At 44.9% G+C, this 26775-nt stretch overlaps 1 protein-coding gene across 1 annotated transcript in view; it reads left to right on the top strand.

The window, feature by feature from the left end:
- Nucleotides 1-26775, top strand: part of LOC137562104 (uncharacterized) — a 99370-nt gene that overhangs the window by 45747 nt on the left and 26848 nt on the right. Inside the window, exon 8 of the mRNA XM_068273441.1 lies at nt 1799-3782. Within this exon, the coding sequence (XP_068129542.1) occupies nt 1799-3782 (1984 nt within the window). The remainder of the gene's footprint in view (nt 1-1798; nt 3783-26775) is intronic.

Here is a 26775-nt window from a genome sequence, read left to right as displayed (position 1 = left end):
ACATACTGTCCGCTCAGTTAGTCTTATGACAGTCAAATTAAGAACAAAGGCATCCTTATTATATACAAAGACATCCTTATTATATACAGAGGCTTAAGCGGGTTCCGTAAGCAACAGAACCGGACATTTGAATTACTTGTCGTTGTCATTCAAACGAAAAGTTGTTCAGTTTCCTTGTACATACAGACAACAAAACTTTGAAATGCTAATTACAGCTAATTGAAATGTTGTTTGACTGGTCAATGGACTGGATAGAACAATGAACCAGATCAAACGACTTGTTTTTTGAATGTCTATTAGTGTCAAAGTAATAGACTTTCAAACAACAAGTAATTTGTACACAGCTACGGACCTAACTGTCGTTTGAATGACCATTAGTCCATCGATCTGCCAAGCGGATCAGTCAAAACTGTTGCTATCAGTCTAATGAGCGAACGTAAACGCGTCCAACGACCGGTTTGAACAACAACTCTTTCAGATATATCAGATGTGTGTACGTACCTTAACCATTTACTGACATCCTAACATATTAAAACGTCATGCTTACCGCTATTAACAGCAACATGACAGTTTAATACGTCGCGCGTTCCCGCCGCTGCTACCGCCGTGTGCGCGCCGCTACCGACGCTGTTTCCGTCGGGATCCCATGCTGGGTGATTGGGGAAGAAGACCGAATGGTCCTCTACCCAATCGCTGTGCCTGGAGTGAATGGACGTGACCGCGAACAGCGGCTACGTCCATTCACAAAAACAGGAAATGTAACAATCAAAGTGAAGGAAAAAAAATAAACTGAACACTTCCTATAACTAATGTTCACTAGCGCCATCTTGTGGCCAAAAAGTATATTACACCTACAAAATACATACATTTTCAAGTACATACACATCATTAATAAAATTACATTTCCAACCCTCCCCCCCCCCCCCCCCCCAAAAAAAAAACACTTGTAAAAAAAATCAGCTTAAAAAAAAAAAATAGTTACCTTAGGGACTCAGCTTTTTTAATCTATATTTTATGGGGGAAAATTAATTTTAACTCATTACATAGGGGCTTGTAATTATGGCCATAACAAAAAAAAAACAGAACAGAAAAATAACCACTTATATTTTAAAATAATATACGGTCGCCATACATTGTGATAGGGACATAATTTAAAAGGTTTAATAATCGGGACAACTGGGCAAATAAAACATGTTTGTTTTATCCACAGGATAAGGTTTAATTTTAAAACTATAATGGTTGAAAACTTAGAAATGATTTTTTTCTTTTTTTTCTGTTTTTCTCATTAAAACGCATTTAGAATTAAAAAAAATCTTAGCAAAATGTACTATCCACAGAAAGCCTAATTGGTGGCGAAAAAAACCGAGGTATAGATCATTTTCTTGTGATAAGTAGTAATAAAGTTAGTAGGGAATAAAAGGGAGGAGCACTGACAACTGAAAATTGCTCTGGTCCGTTAGGATAAAAACACTTGGGGGTGAACTGGTTAAGTGTTAGTAGTCTGTAATAAGTTAAGGGTCGCTGTACATTACTGTACACAGACTGGTCGCAGCAGGGGGTGAGTTATATATAGGAGTATATACAGTATGTAAGCATTTACATCCATCTACAGTGTTATGTTATGTATGGCCAATGCTTTAGCTGTAGGGAGGGTCAATGAGATGCAAATAACTGAATTGTATACAAATGTCATGTAAAGAGTATGCAGGCATAACAGGAAGTGATGATGTTTCTCTATTTGCAGCACTGAGTCCTGGCATCAGGAACCTTTCAATAACTCGTCTCTCTGTATCCACAGACTGTACAACGGATGATGATGTCATTGGAGAAGAGTCTTCTGCAGATTATCTGGTTACCCCAAATATTTCCATAGACTCTCCTCACCTGTCTAACCCTGAGGGGCCTCATACCCAGCACAGATCTCCCACTGGAGGAGCCTATTTTTGTTCCACGTGTGGTAAATGTTTTGCATGGAAGTCACAGCTTGTCATACACAAGAGATCACACACTGGTGAGAAGCCCTATTCATGTGCTGAGTGCGGGAAATGTTTTGCAGAGAAGTCAAAACTTGTCAGACATGAGAGATCTCACACTGGTGAGAAGCCCTATTCATGTGCTGAGTGCGGGAAATGTTTTGCAGAGAAGTCAAAACTTGTCAGACATGAGAGATCTCACACTGGTGAGAAGCCCTATTCATGTGCTGAGTGTGGAAAATGTTTTATACAGAAATCGAATCTTGTCCTACATGAGAGATCTCACACTGGTGAGAAGCCCTATTCATGTGCTGAGTGTGGGAAATGTTTCCTATACAAATCTTGTCTTGTCATACACAAGAGATTACACACAGGTGAGAAGCCATATTCATGTGCTGAGTGTGGGAAATGTTTTGGGTATAAAGCATACCTTGTCAAACATCAGAGATCTCATGAGAGGGTCCTAGTTACTCCTAATAATTCCCCAGACTCCCCTCACATGTCTAACCCTGAGGGGCCTCATACCCAGTTCAGCTCTCCCACTGCTGGACGATCTCATTCCTGTTCCATGTGTGGGAAATACTTTGTGCTGAAATCAAATCTTGTTATACACGAGAGATCTCACACTGATGAGAAGCCATATTCATGTGCTGAGTGTGGGAAATGTTTTGTACATAAATCACATTTAGTCATACATGAGAGATCTCACACTGGTGAGAATTCCTATTCATGTGCTGAGTGTGGGAAATGTTTTATGTCCAAATCAGCACTTGTCAGACACGAGAGATCACACACTGGTGAGAAGCCATATTCTTGTGCTGAGTGTGGGAAACGGTTTTTATGCAAATCAAAACTTGTCAGACACGAGAGATTGCACACTGGTGAGAAGCCATATTCATGTGCTGAGTGTGGTAAATGTTTTATATGCAAATCAAAACTTGTCATACACGAGCAATCTCACACTGGAGAAATGCCGTATGCATGTGCTGAGTGTGGGAAATGTTTTCTATATAAAACTCTGCTTGTTCTACATGAAAGATCTCACACTGGTGAGAAGCCATATGCATGTGCTGAGTGTGGAAAATGTTATGCACATAAATCACATCTTCTCCATCATGAGAGATCCCACACTGGTGAGAAGCCCCATTTATGTAATGAGTGTGGGAAATGTTTCGCACAGAAATCAAGTCTTCGCCTTCATGAGAGATCCCACACTGGTGAAAAACCATACTCATGTGCTGAGTGCGGGAAATGTTTTGCAGAGAAATCAAGACTTGTTAGACATGAAAGATATCACACCGGTGAGAAACCATATCCATGTGCTGAGTGTGGGAAATGCTTTACACAGAAATCAGAACTTGTGATTCATGAGAGATCTCACACTGGTGAGAAGCCATATTCATGTGCTGAGTGTGGGAAATGTTTTGTACAGAAATCAAATCTTGTGAGTCATGAGAGAGCTCACACTGGAGAAAAGCCCTATTCATGTGCTGAGTGTGGGAAATGTTTTGCAGAGAAATCAAAACTTGTCATGCATGAAAGATCTCACACTGGTGAGAAACCATATTCATGTGCTGAGTGTGGGAAATGTTTTGCACAGAAATCATATCTTGTCATACATGAGAGATCTCACACTGGTGAGAAGACACATTCATGTGCTGAGTGTGGAAAATGTTTTTTACGGAGACCACATCTTGATAGACATTTGAGATCTCACACTGGTGAGAAGCCATACTCATGTGCAGAGTGTGGGAAATGTTTTGCACAGAAATCATATCTTGTTATACATGAGAGATCTCACACAGATAAGTAAGGGTCAATGAAACGTAGCATTGCCTTTAGTGAACCTGAACTGGCCACAACATACTGATATCCATCTTCCTAACATAGATAGAAGTAGGGATGGTGAGGAGAGTGCAGCAGCCAATAACAGGCTTGTTCAGTTCTGCTTATCCTTCTCTCATCACTGGTGAGTAATTTTATTATTGCACAGAGTGTGGGAAATGTTTTGGCCAAGAGTGTTCTTTCCCAATGTTTCTTTTAATTTCTTGCTAGATGCACATGGCAGCATATTTACACAGGATTCTAAGGACTCTTTCATGCTGCTCAGTGGATTGGTTGGTAAAGCATCAACGCAGTAGGGACAGCCATACTATCCCAGGGAAAAACACACATATAAGTACAGTAGATAAATACTTGTTCTACTTACGTAGCATATGTATTGTATTGCCCACTTTTTTATTTTGATGAATGTTATATAGTAAATAAAGAGGAAACTGTTCCTGGCATTGTCCATTTTTATTCCTTCTGACTGAAGCCAAACCTGATGTCATTTCCTCACTTTTTTTTCCTCCTAGAAAAACTGCACTGTCCTATCTGACTTGCTTTGTAAACATGTAAGCACAGCAGAGATCATTTCAGCATCTGCTCCATTCTCAGCCTTGTATCACACTGAACTGCCCTCGGCCAATCAGTGGGGAGCAGGATTGTGGGAGGGGAGATGTCAAGCGTCCTTCTTGTCGGCAATGTACAAAATAGAGCCAGGCTGACTGAGATAAGATTCATTTCAGCAGAAACATTTCTGATTAGATTGGAATGCCTGCAATGCAGGGTCAGGTAGCAGGCTGCATAATAAACACAGAGCAGTGGGTAAATGGAATTTGATTTTATGGTTTAAAATCCTGCTAGAGATGACATGATGAGATAAACATGGATACATATTGTACTAAGTACACTTCAGTAGAGAAAAACACTTGGCACACAGCTGGTTAACCCTCCTGGCGGTATGAAAAATTCCGCCAGGAGGCAGCGCGGCAGTTGTTTTTTTTTTTTTTTTAAATCATGTAGCGAGCCCTGGGCTCAGCGGCATCCCCCCGCCCTCTTCGATCGCCTTCGGCGATCTCCAATCAGGAAATCCCGTTCAAAGAACGGGATTTCCTGGAGGGCTTCCCCCGTCGCCATGGCGACGTCAGCGACGTCGTGACGTCATTGGGAGTCCCGATCCACCCCTCGGCGCTGCCTGGCACTGATTGGCCAGGCAGCGCACGGGGTCTGGGGGGGGGCCCGCGCGCTGCAACGGATAGCGGCGATCGGGCGAAGGCCGGCGACGATTAGTGTGCTGGCGCAGCTAGCAAAGTGCTAGCTGCGTCCAGCAAAAAAAAAATTAAGAAAATCGGCCCAGTAGGGCCGGAGAAAACCTCCTGCGCGGCTTACCCCGAACTACGTGGGGTTACCGCCAGGAAGGTTAAGTGGGGGGTAAAGCTAGCTCCAATGAATCTGCGCTAAGCTTCACCCATGCAGCAGCACCCAAAAGTCAGCTCACAGTCCAAGCAAAGAGAAGTGCAGCAAGCTTTTAAACAGTGCAGAGCACAAACTTAAACATGAAGCACACAGAAAGAGCGCGGAGGAGAGGGAGAAAAGGGATCTGAAAGGTGGAAGGCACCCGTGCCTTTTTCCGAATGTCTAACCATATGCCCGTCAATAATAGGAACCTGACTCAGAGTACACCTGGCTTAGAAGTCCAGGGTTCTGGCTCTTTAAACATTCCCCATGGAGGGAACGACCCCCGTTTTGAATACACAAGCGGGGTGACTTTGGGTCGTTGTTGTATGGGGTGGGCAGTCCTACACCCCCACTCCCTGTGGATGGAATTTAACCAAATAGGAGTATGGGTGTATTCCTGAATGTGAAAATGCCCCACTAGGTCTCTTTGTACGCAATTTTACCCCCCGATCTTTTTTAGTGGGACCCCCTTTGGGATGGGTCGGATGGGGTGTTCTCCACCCCTTTTTTAAGTATACATTAATAAAGGGCGAGTTTTAAACATATAAGGTTTTAGGATTCCGGATAGTTAAGCCACCATGCTGGCGTCTATGTATGCTTCCAATAATGCACTTTTGCACTTTAAACTTTATACACTTTATTTGAAATATGTTATGCACGGATATGAGTGAGGTTTGTTATGCAATTATGTTCACCAATGTATTATGCGTACCACACGTATTTGTTTATGCCTGCACATGCCACTTTCGCATTGGCTGCATAGCGCAGCCCAGCACGATGACGTAAACTGTATGCTTAATTCTCTCCGTAGAGCGGAGAGTCTCCGCCCCCTCACCCCTGACCCTCACTCCCACGTTACTCACACCAATGGGACAGCGCTGGGGGCGCGGCTTGAGGACTGTATGTAGGAAGCCGTGCAGCGCTGCCCCGTTTTTGGACACACGCACGTGAACAAGCGCCAGTTGGCGTGAAACGGCTGTAGTGCCGTCCACACATCCCCTGGTCACCTCTTCCCCGCTCACCTTGGCACCCCCACCGATCCAGGTTTGACAGTTCTGTTCTTCAATGTCATTTATGCTGGCTGTTGGCTGAAAGATGGAATAAAAACATGCAAGAGGAAGGTGCACAGCGCTCTTTCTGTGTGCTACATATAGTACTAAGCCTAGCTACAACTTGTTTTGTGTTCACTTTTTACTTATTCTGTTGCAAGGGTTAAAGAAAACTCATAATTGAAAATAAAGCGAAATTTAGATACTCCCTCTCGATCCTTCTCACTCTTCTCCCGACCACCAGTCCAGCGCTGCACCCTCTGGATCCTCCTCACTCTTCTCCCGACCACCAGTCCAGCGCTGCACCCTCTGGATCCTCCTCACTCTTCTCCCGACCACCAGTCCAGTGCTGCACCCTCTGGATCCTCCTTACTCTTCTCCCGCCCACCAGTCCAGTGCTGCACCCTCTGGTCCTCCTCACTCTTCTCCCGACCAGCAGTCCAGCGCTGCACCCTCTGGATCCTCCTCACTCTTCTTCTGACCACCAGTCCAGCGCTGCACCCTCTGGAAGTTCGCAGACAGGCTCCCATCCTTGCAGGTGGGCACACTATGCAGGATCCCTTGTGAAGCTCCGCCTCTGTGGTAAAAGCAAAGCTTTGTACGGCTCTGTGCTACTGCCCAGTGAAAAGTGTTCTGCGCAGTGTGCCCAGGCTTGATCATGGGCGGTAGCAAGGTCAGACACACCCTTTCATAAGTGTTTGTTGAGGAGGTTTGGGAGTCCCAGTACTGGATTGGTGGAGGTGAGAACTATGGGGATACTGAGGTAAGTACACATTTGGGGCACTTATTTTTTCTCTTCAGCTTGAGGCAGGATCTGCAGTCACATGCAGACATGGGTTTCTTGAAGAGTAAATAAAAGCCCAAACACTTTAATCTGACTAAACAAACACACCTGACAAAAAGAGAGTGTTGAAAAGATTATTATTGTTTTGTTTTTGTACCAGGAGTGGAAAGAGGCAGATTTTAAATCACACTGATATGGTAGGGCTGCAATGCACAATTTAGAGTCCAGGTAAGGTATTATGCTGACCAGCCGTTAGTTGGCTTACCGAGGGACTGTAGTAACTTGGAATCTCTGATTTATTACAGAATAGTATAGACAATCCCTGTATTTATGCAGAGGCAGCTAGAAGCTTAATTTGGATTAGACAGTTTGACAGTAGGTGCTGGCGGGAAGGAGGGGGTCCTTCCCGCCAGCACCTACTATCAGCTATGTAGTTGTGAATCCTAACTACTGCTGGTCTGCTGCAAATATACTTACATGTCAGCTCATGGCTCCCTGTGAGCACCTGTCAGAGCAACCTGATAGAATCCAGGAAACCAGGTGGAGCAGGGGGGTGAAAGAGGCATGACATGGGCTTGTTCCCGATACCAAGGGTGACTTCCCTTCACCTTCATCCACTCCACAAGATTCTGCTACAAAATACCAGATGCCATTGCCAATCTACACACTACCCAGACTGCAAAGCTGAACCACAGGAACCGGAAGCAGCAGGGATACCCTTCTGATATACCAAACATGGCAAAGATATTTGATAAACAAGCCTCAATTCAATTTAAAAAAGTAGAAAACCTTTACTGAATATGCTTCATGCTAGAGTGTGGAACGATGAGTCCATTATCCTCCTTGGCAGTTAAATTTTTTCGCCACGGAGGCTGCATTACACATTTTTTGTAATGTTTTTTTTCTGTGTCATGTAGCTACCCGATTGGTAGCTACATGAAATACCACTAGAGGGCGCATGTGTCCCTCTAGTCCGATCGCCGCCGGCAACAACAGCAAACAGGAGATTGCGTATAGAACGCGATCTCGTGTTTGGCTTCTCCTGTTGCCATAGCGACGATCGGAATGACGTCAGCTGACGTCAGGCGCACTCGATCCAGCCCTTTGCGCTGCCTGGGAGTGATTGGTCTGGGCAGTGCAGGGCTCTGGTGGGGGCCCTCTTCCGCCGCTGCGTGCGGCCGCGCCGATCAAGCTGTACGCATGGCTAGCAAACTGCTAGCTGCGCGTACAGCACTTTACCGCATTTAAATCGGCCCATCAGGGGCTGAGATATCCTCCGAGGCGGCTTACCCTGAGCTCAGCTCGGGGTTACCGCTAAGGAGGTTAAATGTTTCACACATTCAACGCGATTAAATTAGTAAGGCTAGGCACAGGGAGGTTGACCTCATGCACACATACTCCCTCATGCATGCTAGGATCATGGCCATGATCTACTTGGAGCACAGGAAGCAAAGAGGGAAAGAAAGCGATAGATGACCATACACAAGTTATGCCAGTAAAAATTCTTGCGGTATCCAGCAATATATAGCTCAAAAATGCCACAGCAGTTACTGTAACATAGCGGATAAAAACTCTTTACAGAAAACCTGTACTGAAAAAAGGACCCCTGGAGGTACTTGGCTTGGGAGGGAGAAGCCTCTCGATTCTATTGAGGCTTTCCCTGTCGCCCTCCGTCCCACGGTGGTCTTGCTGGGCTGCTCTGAACAGCGGCCATGTAAATATTTACCTACCCCAGCAGGCGTAAGTCGCCTGTGCAGTACAGCAGACCCGACAGGGATCGGCTATTCCTGCCTGATACTGCGCCTGCGCTGGGGAAGGTCAATATTGCAGGCGCTATTGCACCTGCGCCACAGCCTGACAACTTGACGGGGGTGTTATAATTTAAGTAGGCCTCAGTTATTTGGACTGAGTTTAGGTAAAGAACTTGTTCGCAGAATATACCTTTAAAAATAGAGTTTCTTGTGATGTAGGCAGAAGCATCTCAGTGTCTGCTTGAAGCAGATGGATAACAAGCAGATACTGAGAACATGTTCCTGAAAGAAGGCCACAGGCCTACACTGTCCCAGACAAATGGACTACGAGAACAATCAACATAGGACATGTTTACAAAATATCACATTCCTGTAAGTAAGTGAAAAGTGGTCTTTAAATATTAATCGAGTAGGTGGGTATTATGACACCACGAGGGGTCTAAGCCAATAGTCGGGTGTGTGGGATGGCTAAGATGAGGTCACATTTAACTCTTTCTGGTTCATATAAAGAGGGAGCACGGAGGGAAAAGGGAACTGTACTCTACTTTCCAGCTATCCAGCTCTATATGCTTCCTAGTTAGAATACTAGCTTCCTGTATGTATGCTGTAAATATATGCGATGTACATAGGACATAGGAAAGACTATTTATACTTCGAAGAAATCAAACTGTAACACAAGATGCTTAATAAACCCCTTTGAAAGTTGAAGAAGGCTGTCTCCGCTCTATCTCCTGTATGCTGTCGCTGTGCGTTGCAGCTCTGATGAGATGCTGGTGCCGGATCTAAAGGTGATTTATTACAGTGGTGCCGTTAACCCAGCGCTGTCTAGCAAAAAAGGCAGGCAAGGACCGGGCCAGATGTCAGTCTGTTATCTAGTTTTTCCAGGACTTCCACAGTAACAAGCGGAGGAGACGCTGAGACGCTCGCTGGAAACTTATCGAGAAGTGATAAGTGGTGCTGCCAGGCTGCGAGGAAGCCGGGCGCACAGAATGACGTTCGAGTAATTACAGTGGCGAAGGCTCGTGGACTGAATTATATAGGTGTGATTGTACACACACTTAACGCCAAAATACAGATCGGGGGCTGTCCCGGGCGGCGGCTTGGGTGCAAGTGCCGTAGTGGTCGATCTGCTGAACAGAGGACTCAGTAGCCCGAGGGGGTCCAGAACTTCGTGAGCAAAACCTGACCAATGCTGTAACGAACGGTCATTCGTGGAGAACGTCTCAAAGAACTGGCAAGTATAGAGTTTCATTTGTTTAATTTTAATACAAGTGTTTGGTATTATATGTTGACAGTTTGTTCCAGCAGTGTTTATTCTAACTTTTCTAGTGTGTTTTTACTGGTCTTCATGTTTTGTTTTGTTTTTTCTCTCATATTTTGCTAGTGGCAGCTGCATGCAGTTTCAGGTTTTTTTCTTTCTCCCGTGTGTCACAGCAAGAGTCTGGGAGGTTTTCCAGATGTGGGTGAACTGGCCCCCGCAGGAGAGATAAGGGGGGGCTTCAGGTTACGAGTGGTGGATGGAGGAGAGAAGCTAGAGAGGCCAGCTGTATTAATTGTGTGTGTGTTTTTTTTGTTATGTTGCTGGGCGGTGAGGCTAGTTAGTTGTCAGTGGATAGCGGAGTTTAGAGAGCTGTACAGGACTTCTAGTAGAGCTGGTTTCAGTTCAGTATCATGTGTGGTTTTTTTTTAGATTCACGGATCGCAGAGTGTAGGTTTGAGTGCACGGGGTTGGGTACATTTTTTTTTCCCCTCCGTCTACATGTCCAAGATGATTTGCGTTTTTTCTGGGGTGGAGATAGGAAATTTCACAAACTGCTGTGCTATTTGTCTGTTTCTGCAGGTATCCGAGAGATATATATGCTGGAATGTTTAGTGTGCATATACATTGTATGTTCTAACTGTTTTTTTCCCTAAAGGTGCATAGGATTAAGAGGTTGCTATGAGGGATTACATAGCAGCCATCTTTGCTGGCATACCAGGACTCAAAATGGAGTCGGAGGTTTGAGCAAGCCACTCCCACCTTCATGATGTATTAGGAGGGGAGGGGGTGGGAAGCGCCCACTGATAGGCACGCCCCGAGGGCAGGGGGGAGGATGTGCTGGGGGGATCCCACGTCCCATGTCACAGCTGTGCACACGGCGCCATGCACGGAAGCAGCTGGTGGGAGGGGGGTCCAGAGTGGGAACAGAAGAGAGATTCTACTGAGTTTCTCGGCTTCCAGATGATTTCCTCAAAAGAAGTCTGGGCACAGGGAGTGTCCGCATACGTGAGCCAAGCAAGTTGCATGGTCACGGATTGGAAGTGTTTACCAGCCAGGGGCATGGAGACACGTAGAAGTCAGATATTTCCCAGGGAGTGATTTGCAAGAGCGGATCAGGGGGGGTATCTGTACTGGGTTGCTTATGGGATTATTCCTTTAAGTGAGGCACCTTAAATTGCGGTGCAGCATGTGTTCCCAATAGAGATAGGGGGACAGTGCATAGTTGGAGAGGGAGAGAGGAAAAGAGAGAAAGAAAGGAGTTGACCAATCCAGGTGTACTCGCGGTGACTGCAGAGTGTTTTTTTCGGGAGTTTTTTGTGTCAGGGACAGGACCAGAGATTGATAAAGAAGTCATTGCTGTTAGCGTGTTTTTCCTCGCCCACCGATTGGTCAAATATATATATTGTTTTCTTTCTCTTCTTTTCTCCAGCTCGGATTCAGTTTAGCACAGAACAGAACTGGGAGCAGTTCAAGGGGCAATTATAAAGATGAAGGAATTGCCATTTACAGAGTGACAGTGTATCAGTACAGGTTTGCCATATGACTACCTACCAAGGGGGCATTCAGGGATCTGCATACAGGCATATGACGCTGAAATGCTTAGCCCTGCATCCTGTGTAGTTTAAGTGCAAAGTGCTCCTTCCTACAGGGAGGCAGCCATTTTTTTTTGTAGTCTGGGGGTAGTAGCACGGCAAACATTGGTCAGAGGGTACACTAAACAGGACGTCATGCAGTGAGGGCTGCGATCGATGAAGTTCTAGGTAAGTCAATGCGAAAATGAGTAAGAGCATTGCAGGCTCACCTGCAAAGCAGCAACAGGTGTGTGGCATCCGTAATCTGTGCATGCGACGGCCACGTATGTACAGAAGGGGGGATGTGGAGAGAGCTTGCAATGAGGTGAGAACTTCCAAAGGTGAAGTCCGCGGGAACATACTTTAAACAGGTAAGTACTTAGGAGAGTACTGAGGTAGGGGAGAGAAGTTTAACTCCAATCTACCAAAAAGAGTAAACTGAGTTCATGAGAACCATAAAGCAACGAGATCAATTACGGTATATATTGATCAATTTAAAGTGTACAGAGTACAAAGCCGCAGGGCGAAACCTAAATCATTAATAAGAATTGATTTGTTTGTATTTTGATTTCAGGAGTTTGGCAATATGGAATCGAGACAGCTGCAGTGCTGGCAGCAAAGATGGAGATGTCAGTCGGATAAGCGAGAGGTTCCAGATGCCAATCCGAGTTTGGGGAACAGCGAGATTACTGAGATTGGAAAGAGACTAAAAAACGAGATTCCTGAAATCGGAAAGAGACAAAAAAAACTGACTGCTGAGCAAAGCATAATGCAAATTGCTAATGTTTTTCTTTCCCAAGGAGGTGCTTTTATAATGAAGAGTACTGTGCTGATGGTGATCCTAGGCTGCCATTTTGTCCTAGGAGAACGAAAAGAGAGGACATTCTCATGTATAATAAGGGGTTAATGAGAACACAAGGCCCAAGCATGTTAATGTTTGGTGACAAAGGTACTGATCCTTTCACACCTCCCTCTGATTGGCACAGATTGACCAAGCAGGGAAGGAGGAAAAGAGCACTTGTGCCAGGTGCAAACAAATTTCATGGCACAATGTGGGTGAAAGGTCTGAAGGGTCAGGGGTGCTGGAAGTTTGAATTTAACCGTGGTGTAAATCTGCTCTTGAATGTCACACTCCCAGAATTGATGCACCGATCAAAAGTTTTGTTAAAAGGTACAGTGCAGTACAATGGGTACATGCAAAAGGTGGAGTGTGTGATTCAGGGGTACCTTGTCTTGGTTATCCAGAGTGAGATGGGTCCAGATTGGAGAGGAACGAGCAGGATGCGGCAATTCTCCTACGGGAGAGATGCAGGGGACAACATCACACTCTGGGATTACCAACAGAGGGTGTCTTTACAACAAGTAAAAATCGAGATCAAGCCACATTTCCAGGTGACAATTGGGTGGGGAGAGCGATCCCGGGGGAGGGAGAGCCAACACAGGTAACCCCATTCTCACTACATGGGTCACAACAGGGGACAATATTACACAGTCCATATGCAACCACTTATCCTCATGCTAGTTGGGTAAGTGAAGAGGTACTCTTAATTGAAAGATTGCAGAGAGTACAGTCTTCCCGACCTCAGGTACATATTGTGCCTCAGGACATAAGGGGGGAAGAGGTCCAATCAGGACAGTTGGGGACATATTTTGTCAGGGAGATGCTAAAAGATCCTGTACAACTGAGATTGGACAAGGAGTGGTTTATCAATTTTTCTGGAGAAGGATCTTTTGCATGGAAGCTTCGAGAGGTTTGGGTGAACAAATGGAAAGGGTGCAACATTTCTTTAGGCACCGCCACTTCCTTAGTTCCCACCTCAACACGTGTATTACACCATGACCTGAGAGGTCAACCTTTTTTGGTGCTAGACGGGGAGGTGAAACAAGTGGAGTTGTCCTCATGTGGGCAATTCTCACAGAGGTACCTGTGTTTGCCGGCGCAAGTCAAATTTAGTGAAGAAGCCTGCTGGCTCAATAACACAGAATGCGAGGCTACCATTCAAAAGATCCGCCCTGAAGCCAAACCGATAGTTCCGGTAGCTGAAGGAAAGGTTTGTTTTTTTAACATAATGTCTAAGGACACATTCAAGGTACATTTTCATAATTGTTCCGATATGGTTGATTTCTCAAGGGGAACATTTTGTGTGAGCGGAGATCCCCTATGGATCAAGTCATCCAAGTTTGATGACGTTATTTCTCAAATTGTTAAGAGAACTCTAAAGTTCAAAGTTTCACGGGAAGTTCCCCTCCTGAAAGATAACACGACATGGGACAAAGGGGAACAGGTTTTGACACAAGACGACCACACTTTGTTACAACGGTTAAACAAACAGAACACTTAGTTAGAGGGAAGATTTCACCATGATCCAGGTGATCTTAACGAGGTAGAACACAAAAAATAAGCAGGTGAGTTCCAGTCTGGCCTGGTGGAAAAGGTTTCCGGCGATGTTCCAGGGACACTCGGACTAGGCCTCTGCAGTTCAAAAGTTCTTCCTACATCCACTGGTCGTCTGGATGGGGATGACAACTTTGGGCATCATTATCCAGGTGAGGTTGTGTGTTAAATTACGCAAAACAAATTAACCTGGTCAAGAGATTGGTGCCTCATAAACAATCTCATGAACCAATATTTCCAAATTAAGGGATATATAGGGTTATGGGTATAGGTTTAGTAGTACCGGTGATGGAGCTGATTTTATAAAGGCGCTCTTTTAGAAGGCCCCTGGCACTGCTCTGTTGTGTAACAGACAAACGAGTTTCACTTTTCTGTGGTCATGCAAGTTTGTGAGTGATACGCAAGTGACGCAAATGCTGAGAATGTGCTATAGAGGGACTTAGAAGTAGGGCCTCCCCAGAGAGCCTGGTTACAGGCAGACCAAGAGGTCTTGCCCTCTCTCCCACGGATAACCGCCTAGAGCAGAGAAGTTGTGTGAGCACGAACATCGAAAAAGTGAAAGATAAAGAAAAGAAGCCAGGTACTGTTGGGTTCAGAAGCTGGGATCTGCGGATCAAGCCATTTTAGTGGGGATTGTTATAATTTAAGTAGGCCTCAGTTATTTGGACTGAGTTTAGGTAAAAGGCTTGTTCGCAGAATATACCTCTAAAAATAGAGTTTCTTGTGATGTAGGCAGAAGCATCTCAGTGTCTGCTTGAAGCAGATGGATAACAAGCAGATACTGAGAACATGTTCCTGAAAGAAGGCCACAGGCCTACACTGTCCCAGACAAATGGACTACGAGAACAATCAACATAGACCATGTTTACAAAATATCACATTCCTGTAAGTAAGTGAAAAGTGGTCATTAAATATTAATCGAGTAGGTGGGTATTATAGTCGGGTCTGGGGGATGGCTAAGATGAGGTCACATTTAACTCTTTCCTAGTCGGTATTAAAGGGCTGGATGGGCTGACGGTGCGCACTCTGATTCCTACTTTCATGCTCTTTATCTGCTGACTGGAACACCTAATATTTTCCTCTCTTTATGTAATCTGGTATAATGTATGCTGTACATAGTTAGTCTAGATGTAACATAGAGTAGATATAAGAAGACCTGATTACTCTCAGCAGGAAGGTAATCACGCCGCTGTAACGCAACATGGAACTTTGCTTTGCTAGGATATGACGAATTGTATCGGTATAGCTGTGTACTTAATGAACTCCATCAAACTTTGAAGACGACTGAGAAAGTCTCTCTCCTGCTTGCTGTGATGAGTCGTGTTTGCAACTCTTGCTGATGAGTTTGCTGGTGCCGGAGCAAAAGGTGAATTATAACAGGGGGTAGCCTCAATTGGATCCAGAAGCTTCCCCCTCTGAGGTAAGTACCCCGCAGGGGTGCTTGAAAAGCATGCAGGTACTGAGTTCAGGAGACCCGGGGTCATAAGTTATCCCTCAGCTGCTTAGTCCTACATACAAGCCATATAGCATTCAACAGTGTGTTAGTTGGCCTGTTTGCAATTGATCCAGCTGATTCCCACAAAGGCACCAGAGCGCCTTCATTATTTGCTCCACAATGGCTCACAAGCATGTGTGGCTCACCAAGGCCAGCTATGACACGCAGGAGATTTGCTCATCACACTTGATCGGCTGTCCTCTACAGCGTGCGCGCTGGGGTCAGAACGTATGATGACTGTGACTTGTGGTATGGGTGTTTATCAGCAATAGTGAGTACAGGGCTTGTGGTATATTAGTTTATCAGCCATAGTGATTGTAGAGCTTGTGGTATAGTAGATTGAAAAACACAAAAAGTGAATACTCACTCCCAAGACAGCAACTTGCCAATTACATTGGTCCCCAGACAGCGTGTCAGCCAATAAAAAGGAGCACATACATGCACCTGTGTCTGCAGTACCAAATGTAGCAAGAGCTGGAACGGAGCCTACAAGCAGTATTTCTGTGCTTGCTACACTGCTTTTTATGAGATCCACTGCTGGTCTATATGCCTCCCTCATTTGCCTTGTGGGTAATCCAACCATGGTCATGTCACTGAGTGGCATCAGAGGAGCTCACTAAATAATCCCTGACATTGTACAGCATCACAGAAGGTAATTCACATAAATATATACGTTTGGGAAATACCTCCATGATGGTGGATACGTCCAGATTATATTGGCCCCACCCTTATACCTTGCCACACCCCTTTATCTCCCAGATACTCTCCAGTTGTTCTCTCTTCCTATAACTGATAATAGAGCCTGCAGTTAACTGACTGATCACAAGATGGTGACCTGGTGATAAGCGCTGGATTTAGCATAAGGCACTGTAGGCATGTGCCTATGGGTGCCTTATGCTACAAAAGCAGCTCTCTAAATCCACCTATTGCAATTTAAAAGCTGGGTGCACGATTGCTGTCACTCCCACGGCCCGCTTTCCCCACCTGCGATCTCGTCTCCCTCCGCACAAGCCGCACACAGATAAAACAGCCACTGCTGCCGGTGGCTGGGAACTACCTGGACGGAAATCAAAGAACAGCTTGTAGGCTATAGCTCCGCCTCCCCCTTGCGGCCCACCAGAGCTAGAGTTGCGGCGCTGAGCCTCCTCTGACTTAGAAGACTCATCTCTTCAGTGCCAGGCCGGGAGCAGAGTACAAACAAAGCAAGGCCACGCCGACGAGTCCAGCCAGCCAGCCACCCACCAGTCAGGGCAGGTAACAACCTTACACAGCCAGTGCTGCATGCCATGTGCAGGTTGGCAGGTACTGAGCACTGCCTGATGCTGTATTGCATTATTGTAATCTGAAGTAGCCAAAATGCAATGGAGGTGGGTAATTTCCAGTTGTAACCAGCCTCCCTAATCTAATCCTGGGTACACACAATGCGTTTTTTTCGGTCGATTTTCCGTTCCATTGATTTGCGGTTTATTTTTCCGCTCAATTCTCCTATCTTTTCTTATCTATTTCCATTCACTTCTATTGGAAATCAACCAGAAAAATGATTGAAAATAAGATAGGAAATTTTCTATTGAACCATCTATCTGAAAAACTATCTTATGGTGTGTACCCAGCATTAGGACAATTCTATGTTGGGGCAGTTTTTAATGCCTCCTCTTTCTTCCATTTATGCCGGCTGCTGGCCGCTGGTGTATCAGATGTGCTGAGTATTTACATCTTCTTCGATATAGAATATTAATTGAATCAATATTCTAGCTTAATAAAGCTGTATATACTCAGCACATCTGATAACCAACAGCCAGTTTGCAGGAATTGAAGAAACCGAAGGGATTAAAAACTGCAATATCCCAACTGCTGCCACTAGGGTTGAGCCGAAATTTTAGAAATTTCGCGTTACTATAATTACGCATGCGAAATTTGCTATTACGGCGCAAAATTATGGTAGCGTAATTGGCATTAAAATCGTAATTGATAATACCGTAAGCGTAATTTTCAACGCGTAATTTCGCGTTTCGTTCATAACGTAATTTCACGTACAACTATACCGTAATTTCACGTTAAACCATAGCGTAATTTCTTCTCGGCACTTCTGTCAGTCTCCTGTCCTCGCTGATGCTGTAGCACGTGCAGGCAGCCTCTTCCCCTATGAGATTGCTCAACTTCCTGTTGTTTTTGTTCGCATTAGCCAATCAGAAGCGAATCAGCGGTAGTCAGACGAACGCTAACAAATTTTCGCATATGAACGCTTTTTCGCGTTAAATAATGTAAAAACTAAGCATGTGCAGTTCAAGGGTGTATTGACAAGAATGTTTCTACGCATAGAGCAAGCTTTTTCGCAATAATTACACTGTGATCAATGAGAGTAATATGAACTATCGCGAAATTACGTTATGTAACTACGGTTACAAACGGTTGCATGCAAGGCAAACGTAATTTCGTGATACCCACTGTAATGCAAAAGCTACGCGAAAATTACGCTTACGCGGAATTTCGCGAAATCCTTTTTCATTACGATTATGTACTTACGGCCATAATCGTACTTACACTAATAACGTGAAATTTCGCGAAATTGTAATTAAGTCATTACGCTCACCTCTAGCTGCCACCAACGTAACCAACAGAGACCAGCCTGACTATTCCTCTACACATCCTCTACACATCTGCTCTGCTCCTGTGTCAGCCCCGCTCCATCGCTGATTGGCTGAATCTTGTTTCTGGCAACAGCTCAGCTTGGTATCTGTAAGGCCTGAGTAGGTGATGCCCCACAACTCCCCATCTCCATATGCAGAACACAACTGCCCCCTCCCCTCTCCATATACAGAACACACCTGCCCCCTCCCCTCTCCATATGCAGAACACACCTGCCCCCTCCCCTCTTTTTTTTTTATTTATTCTTTATTTTTCCCAAAGAAAAAGTATTTTACATACGTTCAGCCGTAGCAAATACAAAAGGAATTCTTTACATATCAACTTTCATATAATTCTTTACAAAGATATCATATATCAAAATTATTAAAACCATTTTTCATTTTTCATTCCCCTCTAAGCCATTTCACTCCCATGTCTTCATATATCCGAGGGTCCCTTCAATAGAAAACCTTATTAGAACTGAATGCTATCATTTCAACATCCATTCTTCCTTCCATTCTCATTCTCTTTTCCCATTCATCCCTCTATCCACATACCCACTGCCATTTCACTTTCTTCCTCCCAAACACTACATATATCCCACCTTAATACATTTACTCCTCCTGGAGGGGGGAGAAACGAGTGTAAGCGGAGATCCCAGAGAAACCTCTTTCTACTAAACTCCTCCTTAATACATTATCTTTTCACCTGTCCCTTAGGAATACTCTGTCTCACCTTCCTGTTCGTCATTACCCACTATATTTCCATATTCTTCAGATTCTATGAATTCTTCCCACTTTTTCCAGGTCTGCTTTAATTTCTTTTCCCTACCTCTATTTTCTTGGACTAATTGTTCCATATTATATATATGAGTCACCTCTCTCAGCCATTCACTTATTGTTGGAGTATGTGTTGTTTTCCACCATCTCGGTATCAATATTTTTGCCGCATTTATGAAATGTTTTATAATTGAGTTCTTATATTTCTCTATGTTCATTGAAGTAACATGCAGGAGAAAGAACTCTGGTTTTTCCGGTGGCTCCCATCCCATTATTTCCCTTATATATTTTCTCACTTCCTTCCAATATGGCTTGATATTTGGGCAACTCCAGAAGATATGTATCAGGGTCCCCCTTTCCCTATTGCATCTCCAGCATCCCACGTCCGCGCCCCCAAACATCTTTCCCAGTCTGTCAGGGGTGTAATACCATCTACTCACCAACTTCACTCCCGCTTCCTGGATCCTGGTAGAAACCGAACTCCTATGCATGAAGTACAGGACATTTTTCCACTCCTCTTCCGTAAGTTCCCTTTGTATATCTCTCTGCCATTTAGTTCTCCAATTACTTGTCAGTTCTTGGCCTACATTAAGCATATTATAGATTTTTGAAAGGGAGCCCTTACTTCGCCCTTCTTCCATACATAATTTCTCAAACGGAGTTAATTCTCTAGAAAAGTCGCCTCTTGTACCCTGTGTCATAAGGAATGATCTAAATTGTATGAGACTCCACTGTTCTATTTTACGGCTCGATGTGTCCTCAAAGAACCTATCCAAAGTCTCCCACTCACCTTGCCTCACTAGCATCTTTGCTCTTAGTGGGTATTGTCCCCTCCATGACCCATAGGAGTTCTTCTGGCATCCCTGTCCGAAATCTGGATTGTCCAAGACCGGTAAGAGCGGTGAAGGCTGATTGATCAGCTGGATCTTCCGCCTATACAAGTATAGTGTTTTTAATGCATTCTGTAGAAAGCAACCCGCTGGATGCGTATTACTTACCTTTCTATTCAGCCAGGGCAGCCCTGTCAAAGGTGTGTTCACCAGGAGCTGCTCCATTTCAATCCAGATTTTTTCTCTTTTATTTTTATGCCAGTCTACAATTCTATTTAGGGAGGCTGCTGCATGGTATAGCTGTGGGTTCGGGACCGCCAGTCCACCTTTCTCCTTGGGCTGGGTCATTAGCTTATGTTTCATACGTGGTGGCTTGGAGTACCAGATAAATCTCAAAAATTCCTTCCTTAATAGGGCAAAGTAGGAGGCCGGGACTGCAATAGGTAGTGATTGAAAAATATATATCAGTCTCGGCATCACATTCATTTTGAGTATACTAATTCTTCCAAACCATGAGAATTCCGGTCTATTCCATCTACTCAAATCTCTTTTTACCTCTGACGCTATGCCTTTGTAATTACTCCGATATAAAATATGTACATCTGGTGATATGTTTATCCCTAAATACCTTAATGTAGGTGAAACCCATTTAATAGGGAAGTTTTCTTTTAATTGCTCAATCTCTTTCTGTTCTATCTCTATTCCTAGGGCCTCACATTTCTCCCAGTTGATTTTAAATTTAGAGAGGTATCTATATCTATTAAATTCCGTCAACAAACATGGTAATGACACCCTCGGATTTGTCAGAAAAAATAAGAGGTCGTCTGCAAAACCTGCCACTTTATGCGTCCTATCCCCCAGTACCAGTCCCCCTATGTCCACATTTGTTCTTACCCTCCTCAAAAATGGCTCTAGCGTCAGCACAAATATTAGTGGAGAGAGGGGACAACCCTGTCGGGTTCCATTAAATATCTGGAAATGCCCCGATAGAGTGCCGTTTACTTTTATTCTGGCCATCGGGGTAGAATATAAAGCTAGTATCCGACTTAGCATCTTCTCCCCCAACCCTATATGTCTGAGGACTGCTTTCATGAAGTCCCAGTCTACCCTGTCAAATGCCTTCTCGGCGTCCGTCGAGAGGCACACGACAGGTGACTGGGATTATTTGGCGTGTTGTAAGAGCATCACTGCTCTAGTGACATTATCACGTGTCTCCCTATGTAATATAAACCCGGCCTGGTCCGGATGGATCAGTTCCGGGATCAGTCCTGTTAACCGTGTTGCCAATATATGTGCTCCTAATTTCAGGTCGACATTCAACAATGATATTGGTCTATAGCTGGAACATTGGCTTGGATCTTTATCTTTTTTCATTATTACCGTAATCTGCGATTCCAGAGAATCTCTCCCAAATTGGGCACATCTGTCCCCTCTCTCCACCAACGAATTCAGTGCATCCGCCAGATATGGGGCCAGGATGGGCTCGAAGCATTTGTAGTATTCCGCTCCAAATCCATCCTGTCCAGGTGCTTTACCAACTGAAGCATGTATTATGGCCCTTTTTACTTCTTCTATTGAAATAGGCTCTTCTAATCTTTTCCTATCTTCTTCCGATAATTTCGGCAGTCCAGATTCCTGGATATAGTCATCTATTTCCCTATTTCTTTTAACTCTCTGATTGTCTGTCTCCTTTTTTCCTATTCCATATAGTTTCTCATAAAAATCTTTAAACACTCTCGCCATTGATTCGTTTCTATGATGTCTCTTAGAATGAGCATCATTGATAAACGGGACATAATTAGCCTGCTGCTGGTTTTTTAAAGCTCTTGCCAAAAATCTTCCTCCTTTATTCCCGTGTTCATAGTAGGTTTTCTGACATCTCTGGAACGCGAACCTAGCTCGTGTAAACATTAATTTTTTATATTTTTCCCTTTCTATTGTCAACTTACCTAGGGTATCACTCATCCTTGTTTCTGCAAAAGCTACGCGAAAATTACGCTTACGCGGAATTTCGCGAAATCCTTTGAATTTTAAAGAATTTTAGATTGAGTACAGCACAACAGAAAGAAAAAAAGCTGACAATCAATCAACATGACATACAAATAGATAATGCACATCATAACAGTATAAACGGTAGAAGTTATGTGGACAGTTGTATGCAATTAACATGGGGGAGGCGTATGAAAGTTGAGAGTGCACCCCAGAGGGCTAAGCCCAGCTATCTGGGGTGTGCTGTAGGTCCATGGGGAGGAAGTCCTGGATTGTAACCAGGAGAGATTGGGACCTCTGGTGCCCATCGTCCAGCGATAGATGAGGCACCGGGGAAAGAGGTCGCAGATGTTGTCTCAGCAGGAGAAGAGAAACAAAAAAAAAAAAAAAAAAAAAAAAAAAAAAAAAAAAAAAAAAAAAAGAACAAGTGGGAGATGGAGAGGGGGGAGGGGAGAAAGAGAAAGAGAGAGAAGGAAAGAAGGAAGTAGAGAAAAGAGGTGAAGGGGGAAGGTCCCGGCTCACAGTCTAGTTATCGAGGAACTCTCCATGTGTGGGTGTTCGAGCTGAATCCAGGGGTCCCAGATCTTCCCAAATTTTTTATGGGTGTCATTTAGTATACTAGATAGTTTCTCGTTAATCATGAAGGAATTGAGCCGAGATTTGACCTCGTTAATGTTGACCGAGGGTTTTTTCCAATTGGCAGCTATGGTCATGGAGGCTGCTGAGAAGACAAGAGAGGCTAGCTTGTTTTGGGAGGAGGTCAGTGACTCCACCTTTCCATGTAGAAGAGCCTGCCAGGGGTCTTTGGGAATGGAGATATGGAAGAGAGCTGAGAGCAACCTGTATACTTGGCACCAGAATCTCGTCAAGCGGGGGCAAGTCCACCAAATATGCATCATGTCGCCTAAAGTCCTACAGCCTCGGAAACAAAAGGGGTTGGCTGAGGGGAACACTTTGGCTATTCTTGCCGGTACTAAGTACCAGCGGGTCATGACTTTGTAGGCGGCCTCAACTGTGTGTAAATTAGAGGAACAACGGGGTATTGTACTCCAGATACCTAGCCAATCCTCCCTGTCCCTTGTGCCTGGGAGGTCTGCATCCCATTTAGTAAGATAAGAATGGGTGTGGGGGCGGTCAGGGCGAGTGAGAAAAGCATAAATAGTGGAAATTAGTCCTTTTGAGTTTGGGCGGTGTAAGCATATATTTTCATAGGGTGTAGTACCGTAGGGGGGGTCTTTATTCCGAATGAGAGATTGTATCCAGTGTTTTATTTGAAGATAACGGAAGAATTCTCTGGGAGGGGCTTGAAAACTTTCCTGTAGGGCAGGCCATGAGTATACTCCCCTAGGGGTAAGGAAGTGTGTGACTCGGCTAAGACCCTTTCCCTCCCACCATTCGAAGGCCGTCGGGTTGTCAAGACCTGGGGTAAAAAGAGGATTGTTGATAAGAGGTAATAGTGGAAGATGGGGAGAGAGGAGACCGGCCGCGTACCGGACAGAGTCCCAGACCTGAAGGCTGTGGAGCATGGGTGGGCTAAGAGATGGAGGCCGCATTCTCTGGGGTAGCCCGAGAAGGGTGCTCGGGAGTTGAGGGGCGCAATCAGGTATTTCGAGGAAGACCCACAGGGGGGTATCGTGGATTTGGTATAGGCGGGTTAGCTGCGTGATGGTTGCTGCTCGATAGTATGAGCAAATCTGTGGAACTCCGAGTCCTCCATCGAGTTTGTGAGCGTATAAAGTAGATTTATTGACTCGGGGATGCTTGTGGCCCCATATGAAGGATTGTATCCTGTGTTGAAAGATGCGCAGGTAATGATTAGGCACTTTAACTGGGAGGGTGCGAAAAAAATATAAAAGTTTGGGTAGAAAGGACATCTTGATTGAGTTTATTTTCCCCAACCAGGAGAGGGGAATAGAGGACCAACTGTCTGTGAGTGAAGATAAGGACTTTAGTAATGGGGGGTAATTAGCTGCGAATAGTGAGGCATAATTAGGGGTTAGGGTGATGCCTAGGTATGGCAGGGAGTGGACCCAAGTGAAAGGGCATGAGTCTTTTAGTTGGGTAGAGAGCTGTTGAGGCAATGAGACGCTTAGGGCCTTGGATTTAGCTATATTAATCTTTAGACCCGAGACCTGGGCAAACTGTGTAAAGGCGCGTAAAGCATTTGGGATAGATATATGGGGCTGTGTTAAAAATAAGAGGGTGTCGTCCGCAAACATTAGGAGTTTATGGTGAATACCCGCCCTTTCTACACCTTTAATGTCAATATTATCTCGCAAAAGGCATGCGAAAGGTTCCAGGGCCAGGATAAAGAGCAGGGGGGAGAGCGGGCAACCCTGCCGTGTGCCTCGTTTTATTGGGAAAGATTGTGAGCTGTGACCAGAGAAACGTACTGAGGCTGTGGGGGAGGAGTATAGACCACTAACCCAGTTCAGAAAGTGAGAGTCTAGGCCCCATCTATCTAGTGCTTGCTTCAGGTAATCCCATGAGAGGGTATCGAATGCTTTAAAAATGTCTAGTGATAAAGCTACACTCGGGATCTTACGGGAATGTAGATAATGGGCTAAAAGGATAGCCCGTCTGGTACCGTCCTCGGCCTGCCTACCTGGGACGAATCCCACTTGGTCTCGGTGGATCAGTTTTGGGAGGACTTTATTCAGACGTAGGGCTAATATTTTCCCAAGTAATTTAAGGTCGACGTTAATGAGCGATATAGGGCGAAATTGGTGTAGTGCATGGCAATCTTGCTCGACTTTGGGGATCATGGAGATGTGGGCTGTTAGCATAGAAGGAGGGGGGGATTTTCCCTCTCGCAGTTCATTATAGCAGGAAGTTAGGGTGGGAGCCAGTAAAGGGGCTAATTTTTTATAATATTGGGCAGAGAAGCCATCAGGGCCTGGGGTCTTATTGATCTTAAGAGTCTTAATGGCGGATAAAACTTCGGGGACGGTGATGGGGGCACTAAGGGTAGTGGTGGTGGACTGATCGAGTTTAGGGAGATTTACTTGATCTAGAAAGTTGGCGATCGTTGCGTCAGAAGTGGCAGGGGTATTAGTATATAAGTCAGAGAGGAATTTAGCAAATAAGTCTACTATTTTCCGAGGGTTAGCGGTTATTTGACCGGAGTTGTCATACACTCTTAGCATGGTAGGGTGTAGGGGTTTATTTTTAAGGCGTCGGGCTAAGAGGGCTAGGGGTTTGTTGGCATTATAATAGTAGTGATGTTTTCTCCAACGTAGTTGGCGTTCAACGTTATCAGTAAGGAGTAGGTCTAGTTCGGTGCGAATTTTGTCTTTAATGAGCCTGTTAATACGAGAGGGGCGTTGCTTCCAGGTGCTCTCAGCGTCTTCCAGTTTAGAAGTCAGGTCAGCAATTTTCTGGTTGCGTTGGCGCTTAAGTAAGCTAGCCATTCCGATTAAAGTGCCCCTAATGGTGGCTTTATGGGCCTCCCATAAGGTCAAAGAGGAAGATACCGAGCCAGTATTGTCGGTGAAAAATTCCTCGATCCTCTCCTTAAGTTGGTTGGTTAGCTCTTCCTTAGAAAGCATGGAGTCATTGAGGAGCCAGTGGAATTCTCTGGTGATTGGGAGTGAGAATGAGCAGCAGATTGAGATTGGTGAGTGGTCAGACCATGGGGTGGTGTGTATTTTGGCAGCTGGAGCTAAATGTAAGTATTTCTGCTGGACAAATATGTGGTCTATGCGACTGAAGCTGTCGTGGGCATTGGAGTAAAAGGTAAAGTCCTTGGTGGTGGGATAGAGTTCCCTCCAGACATCTACATAGCCATATCTGTCAAGCAATGACTTGATTTTGGAGCCATGCAAGTCTACTGTTTCAGAAGTAGAAGCAGAGGGAGCATTCCTCTGTCTGTCCATCTTAGGATTAAGGGTAGCGTTAGTGTCACCGGCTATAATTATTTGTCCAGAGCCATGTGATGTAAGGACTTGGAGGAAGTGAGAGTAAAAATTAGATTGGTGGGCGTTGGGGGCGTAGTAGGAGGCGAAAGTAATGTCTATCATAAAGTGAGCCCGTTAATATAAGGTATCTACCTGTTGGGTCCGCAATTTGTTTTGTGCAAATAAACGGGAAGTTTTTCCGGAAGGCAATAATGACACCTCTGACCTTGGTGCGGGCACAGGCGAAATACGCTGAGGGGAAATGTCTACTCAAGTACCTAGGGCTGGAGGATTGGTCTAGTCTAGTTTCCTGTAAACAGACCACATCTGCTTGACAGGCTTTGTAGTAAGTGAAAGCTTTAGAGCGTTTATGAGGGGATCCAAAGCCCTGGACATTGTGTGAAAATAATTTAAATGCGTGGGAGTTCATGGAGGGTTAAGATGATGGAGAACCTGAAAATGTGGGACTGCGGGCCGGGAGACCAAAAGAGAAGAGGAGAAGGACAAAGAGTAAAGAGAGAGTGAAAAGAGACAAGAAAAGGAGTGGAGGTCAATCCAGAGGAAAGAGGGCTCAGGAAGGACCTGGGGGAAATTACCAACAGTGTACCTGGAGGTCAAGGAGGTCTGAGAGTTTGACCAGATGTAGGCCAATATCAGAGCAAGCTCAATGAGAGCGGGGTTCCAGGTGAAGGGGAACCTAAAAGAGAACATTGGGGAAACGTGTGTTGACCGACTGCCCTGCTGGCTCAACAAAAGTATCGGACTGGTAGTAGACGCCCAGTGACTATGGTAAAGGGGGGGGGGAAAAAGGGGGGAAACTTTCTGTTAGCCAGCAGAAGAGTGGGTGCAGCTAAAAACTATAAATGATTGACCTTAACGGTCAGGTACATAAGCGGTGTATCATAATGACATTGCATAACGCAAGGTCGAAAATTTAAGGGCTTGATCACCTACTGGTTGTCGGCAAAAGGTTGGTAGATTATGTTATTTTGGTGGAGCGTAAAAAAGGTAGGCAAAAATTGTCAAAATTGGGGAGTGCAACCAGTAGCTGAGCAAGTGGTATACCTTATAAAGAGCTTATATACAAGAAAACAA

The sequence above is a fragment of the Hyperolius riggenbachi genome, chromosome 3, assembly GCF_040937935.1.
Source record: "Hyperolius riggenbachi isolate aHypRig1 chromosome 3, aHypRig1.pri, whole genome shotgun sequence".
Taxonomy (NCBI): Eukaryota; Metazoa; Chordata; class Amphibia; order Anura; family Hyperoliidae; genus Hyperolius; species Hyperolius riggenbachi.
This window is presented reverse-complemented; position numbering and strand designations above follow the sequence as displayed.